The 16152-nt window shown below is 35.6% G+C and overlaps 1 protein-coding gene across 4 annotated transcripts in view; it reads left to right on the top strand.

The window, feature by feature from the left end:
* The window catches only part of LOC135205633 (wings apart-like protein homolog), a 115146-nt gene that overhangs the window by 36829 nt on the left and 62165 nt on the right, over positions 1–16152 (top strand). For all 4 annotated transcript variants that reach the window (XM_064236438.1, XM_064236437.1, XM_064236439.1 and 1 more), the window contains exons 4-5: positions 6383–6486; positions 7040–7184. In XM_064236438.1, the coding sequence (XP_064092508.1) occupies positions 6383–6486; positions 7040–7184 (249 nt within the window). The remainder of the gene's footprint in view (positions 1–6382; positions 6487–7039; positions 7185–16152) is intronic.

Raw genomic sequence — 16152 nt, 5'->3', positions numbered from 1 at the left:
CTCCCCTCAGGAGACAGCTGGAAGAAAAAATATGAATTAGAAAACGGGTATGGTTCCTATTCCCGCCACCCAGCGGCGGGGTGGTAGATCACCTGACCTACCTGCCGCGTGTGCCGCGAAATTCGAATTTCTGTCGGACGACGGAGTAATAGCTATGTATATATCTGCCAGGTAAGTATGTATAAAACTTTATTGTATCATAACAATATCATGTTTTTGCATTTACCCTAATTCTAACATTTAGCAAATCGTCTATTCTAAAGTGCTTGATTTTCAAGGTCTAGAGGAAATATCAGGAAGCATATAAAATACATGAAAGATGTTAGAATTTTTAACATTTATAAAAGTACAATATAGATTAAGTACCATTTACAAGATAGGAAGAAATTAAGGAAATGGTAAATTTCTGTAACAAATAAGATTTAAAACATCCATCATCAGATTTTCTGCCAAAACTGGATCTTTTATTATGGTGCGCAGTGACCTTCAGGGTCCCAGTGATTGGGTTTTGACCGTCAAAACCACACCTTGTTCCATCCTACATTTATTGCTCTTTTTCATAGAAATTAATACAGCTGGTTTTCCTGTCACCACTTTATCCGCGATCGCCTCATACCTACTTCTGTCCCATATTTGTGTTTTGTTTATATCATGCGCCCTGTGGCTTGTATGTATTTTCTGCTAATGCATACATTCACTAGGTTCTTCAATTCTAAGTTGGGTCATGATCTTGAAATGACACTTGGGTAGATCTCCTTTATCACTGCATTGTTTGTCCTGCTTTTGTTCCAGGAAGGAGTGAGAGGTCCATAGACATGGAGACTGGGAACTTGCATGTCGAAGTTATGACAAGTGCTCCAACTGTAGTTAAGGAAAACATTCAGATCAAAATTATGATCAAGGGTTTAAGAGAAAGGCTCTCTTGAGTACCAAAACAATTACTGACTTGGTAAGGTTATGACATCTGTGCGGTAAGGTTATGACTTGCACAGATGTGAAAAACTACAAAAACAGTGAAAAGCGCTGAATAGAGAGGCTGTATGCAGCGCTGTTTCTGAAAAATTACTCAACTTTGCTCAAATAGCAGGTGAAAATTAAAACATTTTACAAGTGAGGATATGAAACCATTTCATGGGTTACAGCATAGGAGCCAGGTCATTGGGTTGTTGCAGACTTCCCTGTAGCTTCGGTCTTGATTTGTCAAGATTGTGTGAACAGTTTCATTAGACTTGCCTTGGGATGTTAGAGGCAATATTTAAATTACCTCTTAAGTCAAAATTTGTGAGTAGACTGGCCTCCAGATGTCTCGAGATGCCACACACACATTCACAACTGCTGCTGCATTAAATGCTTAGGCCCTTGTTACTCCAATTTCTATTTAGAAAGCACCAGTTGAACAGGCTAGGTTGTCTGTTACTCCAGATACCCTAAGGTTTTTAAGTAATGAGATTAATGTAGCTCAGTGCCGTCAGTGCACCGTAGACGTTACTTAAGGTTCTTTGCAGCATGCCTTTGGCCCCTAGCTGCAACCCCTTTTGTTCCTTTTACTCTACCTCCTTTCATATTCTCTTTCTTGTCTTGCTTTCCACCCTCTCCTAACAATTGATTCATACTGCAACTGTTAGGCTTTCGTCCTATTGCACCTTTCAAACCTTTTACTGACAATTTCCATTTCAGTGCTGAATAACCTCATACTCATAGGTCCCAGTGCTTGGTCTTTTTCCTAAATTTTATATTCAATACCTAAGTTTTATATTCAATTCAATAATGTAGCTCAATCCCGTAATTCCCCTTGCCTTCATTTTGAGTAATCCAGGATAGTGTGGGCTATTTAAATAGGCATGCTCCTATTGACTGCTGTAGTACTCAAATCCTTTGTTACCCGTTCAGAGTGGGAAAAGTATCCCCTTCTAATCAAATGCAACCTGATGTTTCAGGAGTTAAATTTTGGCCAATTTTCAAACTTACCAATATTAGTTATTGGACAGTTCTGCTTGTTTGATTAGGTGATAGGAAGTTAGTTGTCCGTCCAAGTCACTGTATCATAGACAGAGTTGAGTTTTCACTCTTTTGCACAATTTTCTTTGATACTTTTGTCATTCATGTGTTTTGGTTAATTATCTCTGGGTCTAATTCCATCCCACAGCAGCACATAGTTCATGTTATTACTATGATGACTGTAGTTTGAGACCACTGAGTTGTATCTTGGGACATTCTAAGTTTGGCTTTAGGACTTGTTGTTGAATTAAGGATAGTTGCTAACTGAATCTTTCATACACTAGGAGATGATGCAGAAGTGTGGATAGTCCCGGATTCATTTAACAGGGTTATTGGTCCTTATATGCCTCACTGCTGGTCATGAATAAGGTACCAGTCAACTTCTGCCTGAATAATTTTGCCAAAAAAAAAAATACTGGGGATCGGTGCTTATCGGTGCCGAAAATTCATTGATATCTCATCGCTAGACAAGTGCCATAAAACCGGATCACCAATAACTGAGGTCATTGATAACTGGGGACTGCCTATTAGAGTAGAGGTATCTTCCCATCTTTTCTCTTAAATCTACCTGAACTAGATTGTTAGGAACATTTTTTGGACAAGTCTTTATTGTAGAAAATCATGAATTGGATACAGCTTTTCCTCCCTCATCACAGTTTTATCAGTAGGTGGTTGATTCTACAAACAGTTGACACTTGTAGTAGAGTGAGCCAACCCATAACTGGTGCGTGCACCCGTTGCTGAATAACCACTGGTTCCATGCAATGTAAAAACACCAAACAAACAAACCAACAAACATAACTGGTGCAGGTTATAGAGTAGGGAAACCCAATTTCATTCTCATCTGACTGTACCAGTAGCACCAAGTCTAGTTGTCTTTTCAGTTACACTGTTCAAGTCTGGTAAAATACCCCATCCAGGATGAAGTGATATAAAGTAGTTTAAGTAGACCAAAGAGTTTAATTTATAGACTTGTAAGGATAGCTGAAATAGTTAGTGTAAAAGTGAGGAAGGTGAACAATTATAACATGAAAATATGAGACAAATAGCAATGCAGATGATAGCCAGAAGGATATTTAAAAAGATAAAAAGATCAGTGCTGCGTATGATGTTCTGTGTGCAGTACCCTACCAATTGGGGATAGTGAAGTTGCCAGCATGCTGGATGATTAGTTAATGGAGGAAATCTTGTGAAATTTGAAGGGTTTTTAAAGTACTCCTAGTAGTCAAAGTAGTCAGAGCTTGTAATATTTATGATGATATACCAGGACCAATGTAAATATTCAGGGTTTTATTTTATCTTTTGAGAAAAATTAAGGATTTTAGAATTTTCTCCCTCAATTTAAAATGAAATTTGGAATGTCAAGCATTAGAGCATTGGGGTAACGTTTATGACCAGTGAGTTTTAAAACATCCAGTAATAAATTTTGTTTATAAATGTAACTGATTTGTTGAAAAATGAAACTCCTTGTTGGTCACATTATAGCCTTGCTATTGTACGATATGATGGATTTTGAATTATCAAAATTGCCAGTCAATACTAGGAGACAATCATTTAGAAGATAAATAAAGTTGTGTAGGGGAACAGGAGTTGAATTTATTGTCATTTCTCTCTCTTACACCCATGCCCACTGAGAGCTAAAACTATTATACACTGTTAAAGGCTAATCTGTAAGCAAAATCATATATTTATTTTATAAAAATATCTGCCAAGTCAAGTGGTGTGAATGAGGGCAAAACTGTGCAGGTGTGGCAACAGTATATTCATGGTGAATTACTTTTTTAAATGTACTGTACATAAAAGATTATTATCATCTTCAGTGTTCACCTAAGAACAGTATGACGCACTTTAATCTGAGAAGCGCCTCAGTGGCGTGATCGGTATGTTCTTGGCCTGCCACCGTGGTGGCCACGAGTTTGATTCTTTGGCATGCCATTGAGGTGTGAGAGATGTGTACATCTGGTGATAGAAGTTCACTCTCAACGTGGTTTGGAAGACACATAAAGCCGCTGGTCCTGTTATTAAATAACCACTGGTTCCATGCAATGTAAAGCCAGTGTCCTGTTATTAAATAACCACTGGTTCCATGCAATATAAAGCCATTGTCCTGTTATTAAATAACCACTGGTTCCATGCAATGTAAAAACACCATACAAACAAATACAAACTTTAATCTGAGAGAAGAAAATAAAAAAACCATGTTTGGTCCAATTTCAACTAAATTTTTGGGGTGCCAATCCCCAAAGTTGATCAAATGCTAGCTATTGGTTGTGTACCTACTTCATATCATTTAATCACTTGTAAAAGAAGTATGAGCATTGATGTAATGTATTGCCGAAGGCATTTTAGATGGCATATGTGACTATAGTTACAAGTAAAGTGAAGTCTTACTGGAAACGGGCTTGATTCTGGCTGCCCGGCCAATGCTATTTAAATGCTAATATCTCCAAAAGTATTGAAGATAAAAGAAAATTTTTTTATCAGATAAAACCTTACATCTTTAAATTTCATCTCATATAAGATTTATTTCAAAATATCAGACATTCACATTTAAATGATGTTCAATTATTGCATTATAATTTTCACCATGGCCTGCCCCTAAAAATAATATGAATTCACATTTAAATGATATTTTAATTACTGCATTGTAATTTTTGCCACACCCAAGCCCTAATGCTGTTCAAATGCTAATATCTCCAAAAGTATTGAAGATAAAAGAAAAGTTCTTTTGGCAGGTAAAACTTTACATCTTTAAGTTTCATCCCGTATAGTATAAGTCTTACTGGAAACAGGCTCATTCCTGACAGCTGGGCATGGCCTGGTCCTAACACCATTCAAATGCTATTATGTCCAAAAGTATTAAACGTAAAAGAAAGATTCTTTCGGCAGATAAAACCTTACAGCTTTTAATTTCATCCCATATAATAATTATTTAACACTATTGGAAATGCTATTAATGGTGATAATTATGTAGCAAAGAGTTCAGAGATACCTAGTTAGCCCTTTGATGGTTTAAATAGTAGCGTCTTGAGTTATTGAGTTATCGAGTTATCGCCCTTAGGATGTCCTACTGGTATTGTTAAATATTCAGGTTGTGTTAAGAGGTTTTTGGGAGGGTGGAACCGTAGGGTAGGTTAGTTTTTGTGCTAGCTGCATCGCTAGTTGGAAAAGCAGGATACTATGAGCTCTTGAGGTCCACTAATGAAAGCAGCTGAATAAAAAAAAAATTAAAGAATAAACCATATACAAAATTAGATAAATGAATTAAAACAAGCAAGATGTGTGAAAGCCACCTAGATAAAAATACATTGACACCTATTTTGAATTTACAAAGTTCAGACTGTTGTATTACATCATTAGGAAAGTCATTCTGTAGTTGGTCAAAGTTGGAACAAACCTGAAAATCTGTGTGGTATTGAACTTCAAAAAAAAAAAAAACAGGGGGGGGGGGAGTGTGTGTATGGTGCTATATTTTGGAATTACAGTGGTCCCCCCGTATTCGCGGGGGATGCATACCAGACACACACACACACACACACCCCGCGAATGTTTGTAACCCCTATAAAAACGCTAAAAACAGCCTATTTTGTTCGTTAAAACTTGAGAAAAACCACTAAAAATTTTCATACTTGGTTTTTTTAATAGTTTTATCACAAAAAGTGCATTTTATGATGAAATTGATAACAAAAACCAGGAATTTGTGGATATTTCTCATAGAAAAATACCTCGAATGCGCGAATTTTCCGCGAATAATGCAGGGTAACGTTCCTGAGAGAAATCCGCGAATCCGGAGAACGCGAATACGGGGGGTCCACTGTACCATAAGAATATGGCACCCTTACCCGTGGTTTTGACTCCCAAATAGAGGAGTTTTGCATCTATCAGCTCTCATCTAGTTGAGACTACCAAACTTTATTGCATACCTCACATCATTGGCATTGGGTAAAGGAATAGAATTTACACTGCTGGAGGCTGTAATTAAATTCTTAGATGTAGGTACAGTGGGCTTCCCATGATTCCAAAGTATATGCTGTAGCGTATTTAGTTCCATTCTTTTTATTGCATCTCCTAACTTGGATATAATGTTGCGATGGTAAACCAATATAAGCTGCTCGCTGTAAATATGTTTAATATTAATTTGACAATCCACTTTTATGGTTTAAGGGTGAAATGTGTATGTAGATTATTTTCTAACTAGAAAATTAATTTGGTATATTTTGTTACATACATATTACTGGTATTTTTGGTCACATGGATTCTATGGAGTATTTAATTGGTTTATGTTCATCGCTAATTTTAAGGATTTATATTTGTAGCTTAAGTTTTATACAGATAATTACTGTTATTAAATTAATGTTACAATTAAATTTTATTGCTCTTACAGTTTTATACAGTTGTGAAAAATGTCAAAAAAACACATCAACTACAAGAGTCAGGAGAGTTCCAGGAGTTCAATGATGATGTTGAGTACTTCTTAGATGCTTTAAGGTTAGTTAGCCTTTTTTTATATATATATATACATCTAGAATGATGAATGTATTAGTTGAATACCATGTACTTATATATTTTAATATATTTTAAGTAATTTTTCAGTGGTTCTAAACAGAATAGGATATTTGAATTCTCTGGTATTTAACATAAATACTTGAAAGTATTCGAATGACAGTATCAAGACAGACTGTACTTAGTTTTATTCAGTATTTTGATTAACAACTTTTATTTTCCATTTTTTTGTCAGAGTATTGGCAAATGATAGTTAAAGATTGTCAGCAATATAAAATTGAATTATCCACAAAATTACAAAATTTTTGAAATGATTTTAGGTGTATTTAGTGATTTATTTATGGTGAGCACTATACATGTAACCAATATAAACTGCATTGGTAGATTGGAAACTGAAGTACTATTTTTTAAAATTGTTGTTTTAAGTATTAAATGTTGTGCAGTGGTGATTATAGTCAGTGTTTTGTGTTCCTTACTTTTGTAAGTCCATATGGGATTTTGATAAATTCTCCAATTGATTGATGTTCCATTTCTTTAGGGCTGCCATGCCAGTATCAACAAGATGTTTGGCTGCATTAAACTTGGCTCAGAAGTGTATGGTACCAGCGTTTAGGATGCACTTGCGGGCACATGGCACAGTTATCAAGTTTTTCAATTCATTGTCTGATGCTCATACTGACCATGTAAGTGAAGTCGAGTTTCTTTGTTTCACCTCACCGTGGAGAGAGTCCATTATGACTTACTGTATTTATTTGATATAGTATTCATGTACAATAGAATTTTCTGCTTTCTTACAGGGTGCAAACCATTCTTGATTTATGGATGCGGGCATTTTAATTGCAAGATTAATTCATGATTACCTTCATTTTTACCCCCTCATCATTAAGCAGATCACTATAAAATCTAGATTTGTAGATGTCATATTATGATGTACATGACTCTGGTGCTAGTAGACCCACATTCTTTATACATTATTCTCTGCAAATTGCCTTTTCACTAGAATTACCAACAAACTGAGTGTGATTCATGGTTGGAATGACAAGTTTGATAGGTATGAGAAAAAGGATCTCATCAACATGAGAAAGGTAGGTAGCAGATGGATTGATAGTGGAGAACATGTGTCTTCAGCATGCAAGTTCAAGTAGTAGTTGTCGCCTTCAGCTCTTTCAGGTTTCTTGTATATTATTATAATGTATTTGGCAAGCATATTTCTGCATTTCCTTGGTGTTACATATGGTTCAAACTACGTCCAATATGTTACAACTTAAAACCAAATGGACATGTTTGTGTTTTCCTTTTTGAGGGATGAACAAAATTGTAATTTATTTTTTACTTATGGAAGTCACCATTGAAAATCAGTTCAATAGTTACTGTAAATGACGTCAGCAATCAACTGCTTCTATAATCACTTCATCCAGAATTCTAAAAACCAGAATTTAAACATGAATTATTTCCAGTTTGCGTATTTAGCTTTTATTTTATTTCAAAGAAGAATATATTTCTTTTTATGCTTCCTGAACTATAAGCAAAGTTATCCAATGGTTATTATCTTTCGAAAGCAGTTTTTTTTATACTGGTCTTTTTCAGATTTATTGCTATTTCAGTATTTACATTTTGTCTGGTATGTGACTTTATATTTATTATTACTGTTAATCTTCCTTGTTTGTACGAGCTGTCTGGAGTTTTTTTTTCCTGCAAGTCACCTTGTATTCCAGTTACTTTCTTATGCATATTTAAGTTTTGACGTTTTTATTACTTGGACTTTGTGGATTGAAGTTTTTTTTTTTTTCCCTCATGGTTATGATTGAGTTTTTATGGATATCATTGAACTTTGCTCACTGCTTGTACTGACTGACTTTTGAGGATGATTCGTCATTCTCGTATATACTAAACTACAAGCTGGGATTTCCTTAGAATGTTCTATATTCTTAATATATATTCACATTGAATAATTTGTACTTATCAAGAGTAATTGTGATATGCTGTGTTCAGAGTTATGGGTAATTTTTGTTTGCCATTTCTGTCTGTATATATTAATTGATTTCTGTGGTTTATTTGGTGTTACTGTTGCACATCCCTGTGTTAAGAACATTGTCATACTTTGCAATCTCCTTTAGAGGATGGCCTTCAATGGCAGTGTACAAGCTGGTGATTGTGTGTGTATGCATTGTTTGCTGGTCATGGCATTTTGTCTCTTCCTTTTATGAAGCGCAGCAGCCTTGTCTGTGTCGTAAGTCCTTCCCTGGGTGCATCGCCAACCTTTACCATCTTTCCACCTCTGAAGGTGTTGTGTGGGAGCTTTTGCTCAGATCCTTGCTCTTCACTTACTGTTGTTTCCTTCCTGTACAGAGCTCTTGGCACTATTGGTAGTACTTTCTTCTCTCTCCTAATTGAACCAGTGTTTCATCTCTGAATGGGAGCTGTATGGATGTGGTTTTAGGGAATGTTTTTTGGGGGGGCCATGTAAGGTTAAAATTGGTTTTGGGCAGCAGTACTGTAACTTTTGAATTCATTTGTCTTCTATCAGGTACATAACTATTAAAAATTATGGTATATGCTAACTGTTTAGAAGTGATGCATTTTGTGGCTAAATATCTGGAAGTGAATAATAATTGTACAGTTACTACCAGAGGGAAATTTTTTATTGTTCAAGTGTACCCCCAAACTTTACAGATTTTGTTAGTCATCAGAAGGTCCGATACTAAAGTATCTGGGAAGTTGAGTGACTATGATAATTATATCATGAAAAAATTTCCTATAAAAGCTACAACTCTCAGATTTTTGCTTCTTACCAAGTAGCATACTCTTCGTAATTCTTTACGTATTAACCCAATACTGCCTGAATTTTATTTTAGAATTTCTTTTATTATTTTAGTTTAATATGTATATTCACATGATATAGTTGTAAATTTTATGCATTTCTCATGGTATTTGCCCATATTTAAGACCTACTATATATAGTAGGTCAGGCAGATATGGGGTACACATTTTTTTAGGAGATATTTTTCTTATAAGTCCATTGGTATTTTGTCATTATTAAGGGGGCCGGCCGGAACCTCTATATATGGAGGTATAGGGCGAAAAATGCAAAGTCATGAAAAAATTCATGGAGCTTCATATGGCAATTGAGAATACGTATACGAAATATTTCGTCAAAATTCCTCTTACTTTCGTAGTTACAGGGTAATTAGTTAACGTAACTCAGTAAGCCTAAAACATTGATCCGTACAAGAAAATGCAATATTTCTTCTATTATCGTAAATTTTGATAATTATTGTCAAAGAAATTGGGAGAAATGGCATCTGTAGACATTCCCCGAGTCGAGAAGGAGACTTCAGGCTCAAGCTACCAAGTCCAGTCCTGATTTAGTGCGATCACAGACGTCAAGTAGTCTACACGTTCCATTTCACGTCTGACATTCGCCTGCTTTCAAGTATGTTTATGTATGTTTCGGCAAGAATTTCATCATGCCAATGAGGAAAAGACAAGGGAAACATCTCGCTAACATACAGACGAAGAAAAATCGCTCAAGTATTATTACAGAATATCATAATATATGCGTAGTTAGTGAAGAGAGAGGGGAGGGTTGCTTAGTAACGCCCCCGTCTTGCTTGACAGCACACATCACACTGTGCCATAGGCTACGATCTTTGAGCAAAGAGATCTTCATTTATGATAAATAACAAAGTTTTGGTTTTTTAATACCCAAAATGGAATATGAAATTCATAATAATCATGATTTATTAAATTGTCTTTATAAAAAAAGTGTACGCCTTCGAGTTTCACCTCTTGACATTCTCTTGCAATTACGTTTGTTTATCTTTGTTTCGGGCAAGAATTTCATCATGCCAAAGAGGAAAATACAAGGAAAACATCTCGCTAACACACAGAAGAAGAAAATTCGCTGTAATAAACAGAGTTAGTGAAGGGGAGAGAGAGAATTGCGTAGGAAGGAGTGCCCCATTTTGCCTCAAGCAGTGCCCCAGGCTGCGATATATGAGCAAAGGGATCATCATTTATGATTAAATTATGATAAATAAAATAGTTTTGGTTTATTAATACACAAAAAACAAATATACATTCATAATAATCATTATTTATTAATATTGTTTTTATAGAAATACGAAGGAAAACTTTGAACGCCCGTATCTCAAAACTATACTTATTGACCTTCAAAATCTATCTTCTCACTTAGTTTTAAAGCTATAACATTGGAATTTGGTATATAACTCAGAAAGACATTATAGAACAATCAAATAGAGCCCTTTTTTCCAATTTTTGTTTCGTATTTTTTTTATAAATTTTTTTTCTCCTGATTTATAGGGTTTATTTTTTTACCATATTGAAAAATTCATATCTAGCAAAAAAATGACTTTTAGAAAAGAAACTCTCCATTCGATTGGAGGTCTACATCAGGTCTATAATATGGTAGTAATCCCAGGTCTTAATATTAAATATCAAGGGAGGAGATAGAATTTGAAAAATGGTTATTTTCGGGATAAATCGCCCTGGCGTCACAAAACCGAAGGTCAGAGGCGAAAATCATATGCGGTTTGGAGATGTCCCAAGTCACCTTATTAAGTAGTATGAATATCAAAGTCCTGTCCTTAAAAAAGGGCATTAGCCGGCCGGCCCCCTTAAGAGGATGTATTAGACACAAGACACTAAATAATAATATGTTACAGAATATCATAAAGATAATATTACAGTTTACTCTGAAATTTCTCGCATTTATAAGCTCTACTACTGTTGCATGCGCTGACAGTATTTGAATACGTAGGTACGTAAGTGAAATGCTTAACAGAAAATTTTGATACATGCTATAGAATAAAATAGAAATAGAGCTGATTTATGCTTTATATAGGAAATTAATTCATACTTGAATTTTGTGATAAATTCCGTGATATCACACAATAAGAAGCCAGATACTATAATTAGCTGTGTTGTAAAGAGCACAATGATACTCAAAGCATTTTACATATGATGGAACACCACATTTCATACTCCCTTACGAAGGATGAGATTTGCATGAAGATAGAGCACATTTCCATGCCTGTTTTCCAAAAGTATGACAAGATGACCAACACTGTCATAACATACATCTTGAATAAACCGGAAAGACTGTCTTGGTTCTGCCTGCTGAAGATATTTTCATGCACTTGTTCTTGCAGTGAAGTGCCTGAATGACAACAGTTGAACTTTGCTTTCATCAATCATCCGAGAAAATATCGGCTACCACCAATACTTAATTCTAATTGATATATGATAACAGCCACCCATGTGTGTTGTAATCACCAATGAGATTAAGTTGACTTACGCTAATTTTTGTTGTTGTGCTTTGCTGACTGACTTAATTTTCTTTTTGTCCTTTGCTCACCATTGAGATAAACTTTCCAGGGGATAAATAGGAGAATATTGGATACCACTGAAACCAACAAGATCTTGTGAATATCCACAACAATATCCATATTTCCTCGAGGAACCTTCATTTCGTTTGTGGAGTTTATAGGAAAGGTCTTCAGAATTCTAATGTTCCTTATTCTTTCTGTTGCTCCATAGTTTATCCCTAATATGTGATTTACTAATGTGGTAAACTTGTGAAGTGGTTGTCAAAGTAAAGCATCTTTGGTATATCTTTGATGTGTCTTGGTAGTTTTTCAAATAAAATCATCAAAGTGCCTCCACATTTTCCAAACATTTCTTCATAGTGACGATTCAATCCGAAGGCTGTCCCTTGGTATACATAGAAAATAGCTAGGTATCCAAGTGGAGAATTTAGGCATCAAGCTTTGTATCCAAATATATCTCTCTCTCTCTCTCTCTCTCTCTCTCTCTCTCTCTCTCTCTCTCTCTTCTCTCTCTCTCTCTCTCTCTCTCATGCACTTTTTGCACCATGCCAACCATGTTGATCTGTGTAGTAGGCTATGGCAAATTTTGTGTTTAAATGGTTGTTAGAGGTTGGATTTTTGACAGTTTGTCATCCTCTTTTAGTGCCTGATTATTATCAGCGAAATGCAGAAAACGTAGTGTTTATTCAAATCTATCGTGATATTGCCTTAACAACAGGTTGGACTCCAACATCAGCATCCAAATACACCTGTATAATTGGCAACTAACTTGTTACGCTGGGCCAATCTAGTAATAGGGATCTAAAACAACTAAGATGTTATCTGCTAAGTAATTCATCAGCTACTAGGTATTTTTACGTATATAGCGGCCTTGAGAGAGGCTAGATACGTAAACGGAAGTAATTTAGGGATTTCAAGAGGGAATTGCTTTAACTTACCGTAAGCTGAAAGTTATTATTAATTTCTTTAGAGGGAAGGTCGCCAGAAAACTCAGCTCGTTACTTAACAACTATTTATTTACAAAAAGGCCCGTGCTGGCCTGGAGAAAATGAATGCTATTGGCCCCCACGTTGGGGCTTAGAATCACTCACAAGTGGGTAGCTGGCTAAAGTGTGACTAATTAGAGCTGGTTTCATAAAACTTGGGTAATGCACACTTGCGGGCAGAGACGGCACGTGACTCATGGAATCTGGAAAAAGAATCCCAGATTAAACGAGATAAAAGGAAAAATGACTTCTTGCTTTGATTAAGGCTGATTAATTCTCTAACATTGGGGAAGGTAAACTCGAATGGTTCACTGAGGTATGCACGAAAGCTCGGTCTTTAACAAGTCACAAAGGGGAGCACGTGGCCCGATGAGGACAAAGGGCTTTTGATGTAGAAGGGGTAAAAATGAGAATTGAAAATGAATTTAGCAAGAGTCGTATGGTAGTAAAAGGTGCTGGGTTGAAGTTTACACTTTCAGACGTACCTTTATGCAATATTCAGTGTATCCTTGTAGAAGAATGCGGCCTGACCTCGGTTCAGGTCTGGGGTTCGTGTCCACCAGTACGTCGTGGGTAGGCCTAAGTTTGGGAGGCTGGCCGGGTGGACATCCGTTTTGGACTACCGACTGCAGTTGACTGAGGCAGAATTCAGGTGGTTTGCTTGGGGGTTGGAGGTCAGCTTAACCCCCCACGATCAAAGGCAAATCCTGGAAAACAAGCATACAGCCAGCCAGAGGGGTCACAGGAAAGAGAGCTTAAGGTATAGGTCTAAGAAGTACCAATCTGCCTACACCCTTCCCTTTTGAGATACGTCCCTATAGCTGATAAAAGACTTTTCCCCCAACTGGGGAACTCTCTATCTCTAGCTGGCGGGTTTTGGGTTTCCCGCGTTTACTAAAAATCAGCTGATATTTAAAGAAATGGCTGCCGTTTTCCAAATCAAATTATTTAGTTAATTGCGGGGTAGACGAACGATCTATAAACGTCACAGTATTCATCCAAGGACCACAAAGTAGCAAATAGAAACTTTATTCTAACGAAGAAGTGACAAAGTTGTATCAGGAGATACATTCTCTTAAGATTTTTCCCATTTGTTACATATTTTGCCTCCATCTGCCTGACCTACTATATATATATAGTAGGTAATGAAATAAAGCCTGTAATATTTATGCTTGAACTTCTACTTCAGTTTTGAACATATGAATTGGTTAATGCTTTCAATGACATGTTACGTATCAACATAAAGATGTTTCATGAAATTGTGTAACCATGATCTCAAATAAAAAATATGAAAACATTCTATATACCTTGGGTATTTTGTCAAAAAGTAGAAAAATGCGGCTATGACAAAGAAAATCTGTTTATATTAGTGATTAGATAACCAAGAACTAATGAATATGCAAAACAATAAGAAAAACAAAAAGAGATCACGGTGTAATATGTCCTAACAATTGCACTACAGTAGGGCCTCGTTAATCGCGGGGGTACAGGGCCCAGAACCCTTCGTGATAAGTAAATACCTGTGTTATCCTGGTACCCCCCTCAAAAATTGCTAAAAACTGCCTACTTTAATAGTTAACCCACCCAAGACCACTATTCCAATGTTTATAACTGCCTACTTTAGTTCAAACCAAATATGTCTTCAACTATCACCTTAAACTAAATTAAAGATAGTTTCAAAGTTATTTTACAACATTAGCCTTAAAAACATACCGTATATTTCGGCGTATAAGTCGACCCTTTAGCCCCAAAAAATCATGCCAAAATTAGGGGGTCGACTTATCTAACGGTAACAAGAAGTGAGTCTTTATTAGTGGTACAAGAATCCAGGCTTTACAGTTGGCTAATAACAATGACAGCCTTGTTGAGGTAACTATGTATGTAAATACCAGCATTAAAAACATTTCACACTGTAATACGACAATTATAATACATTAGAACATCCATTACCTTAAATAAAATGAAAAAAATCAAAGTAACTTGAAGAAACCCCAATCGCAGAATAAGTGTAAACATTGCGTAATCATTTGTAGTACCGAAGTTGAGAAAGATGCGTTCACTCTGACAGTTTTCTATTTACCGTGGTATTGTTCAAAAACATTTATGGTATGACATCTTTATTTATCACATAAAATAAAATAAAAAAGCTTTTATTTAATGGTAAATATGTATTTAAAATCCTTCAAAATTACTTGAGTCATCGTCACTTGAATTAAGCAATTCATCAAACATTAACTTGAGTGGCAGTTTGTACATACATATATATATATATACGTAGGCTGTTATGCAGCGTTAGTTAGCGCTTTGTTTACATTACACTCGAGTAACGTATCTTTCGTTTCGTCATTTCTAATCATATTTGTAGGTATTCATGTTTTATATGTTACACAGATTTGTTAATATACCTGTATTTCATATGGTAAGTAGAGCAACATTTGTACCGTAATAACATTCAGGTTATCTTATATGATACGTTTTACCCTGTTGCTTATATTGAGCGTCTGGTTGGCCTCATATTTTATAGGTCGACTAATATACCCGATATTAGTTAAAATCATAAAAATTTACTCAGAATAGGGGGGTCGACTTATACGCCGAAATATACGGTATGTACTAGTATACATGCTACTGTACATAAGTAGCCTACTAGCCTATGGATTACAGCTAGAAGCCTACATATGCATGGTCATGTGGGCTTCTTTTCTTCACAACACATGTTAATATATTATACAATAACCTTCATCTGACGTTTAGGCTTCTTTCCCATAAGAGTAAAAGAATCGGGGCTTTTGGATGCCACATAATTAACTCGTTTATATGGTACAGTTTAAAGAACGCGGCGAACACGACTTCAATAACAACATACGTGGGCAGGCCAGTGTTGCCAAATGGGAATGGCAATTTCTTGCTAGATGTTGCTCCATAAAGTGCTAAAAAAATTCACATCATACACAACAATGCCACCCTGCCAATTTCAACCGATTGCTCTCTTTTTCGATTCAAACATGTTTCCAACATACACAGTGTACTTGTACATTACGCTACATGATTCCTAATAATTTCAAAACCTATTCTGTTCAATTGCTGAAAATGTTTTTGCAAGATTTTGTTCTATTTCTTATATGATATATCAAACACAGTAGAATAAAAGAAATATTCGACTTAACATTACAAAGTTTTGATGTCAAAATGAAAATATGTATGCTAGATGTATTTAAAAACAAATGCAGGTTTTCCTGCCAAATGCTAGATTGAACATTTTCTTGCTAATTACCTCAAGAAAATGAAAGCTAGCATTAAAAATGCAAAATTGGTAA

This window comes from Macrobrachium nipponense, chromosome 24 (genome assembly GCF_015104395.2).
Source record: "Macrobrachium nipponense isolate FS-2020 chromosome 24, ASM1510439v2, whole genome shotgun sequence".
Classification (NCBI taxonomy): Eukaryota; Metazoa; Arthropoda; class Malacostraca; order Decapoda; family Palaemonidae; genus Macrobrachium; species Macrobrachium nipponense.
The sequence above is the reverse complement of the archived record's forward strand: the minus strand, read 5'-3'. Positions and strand labels throughout refer to the sequence as shown.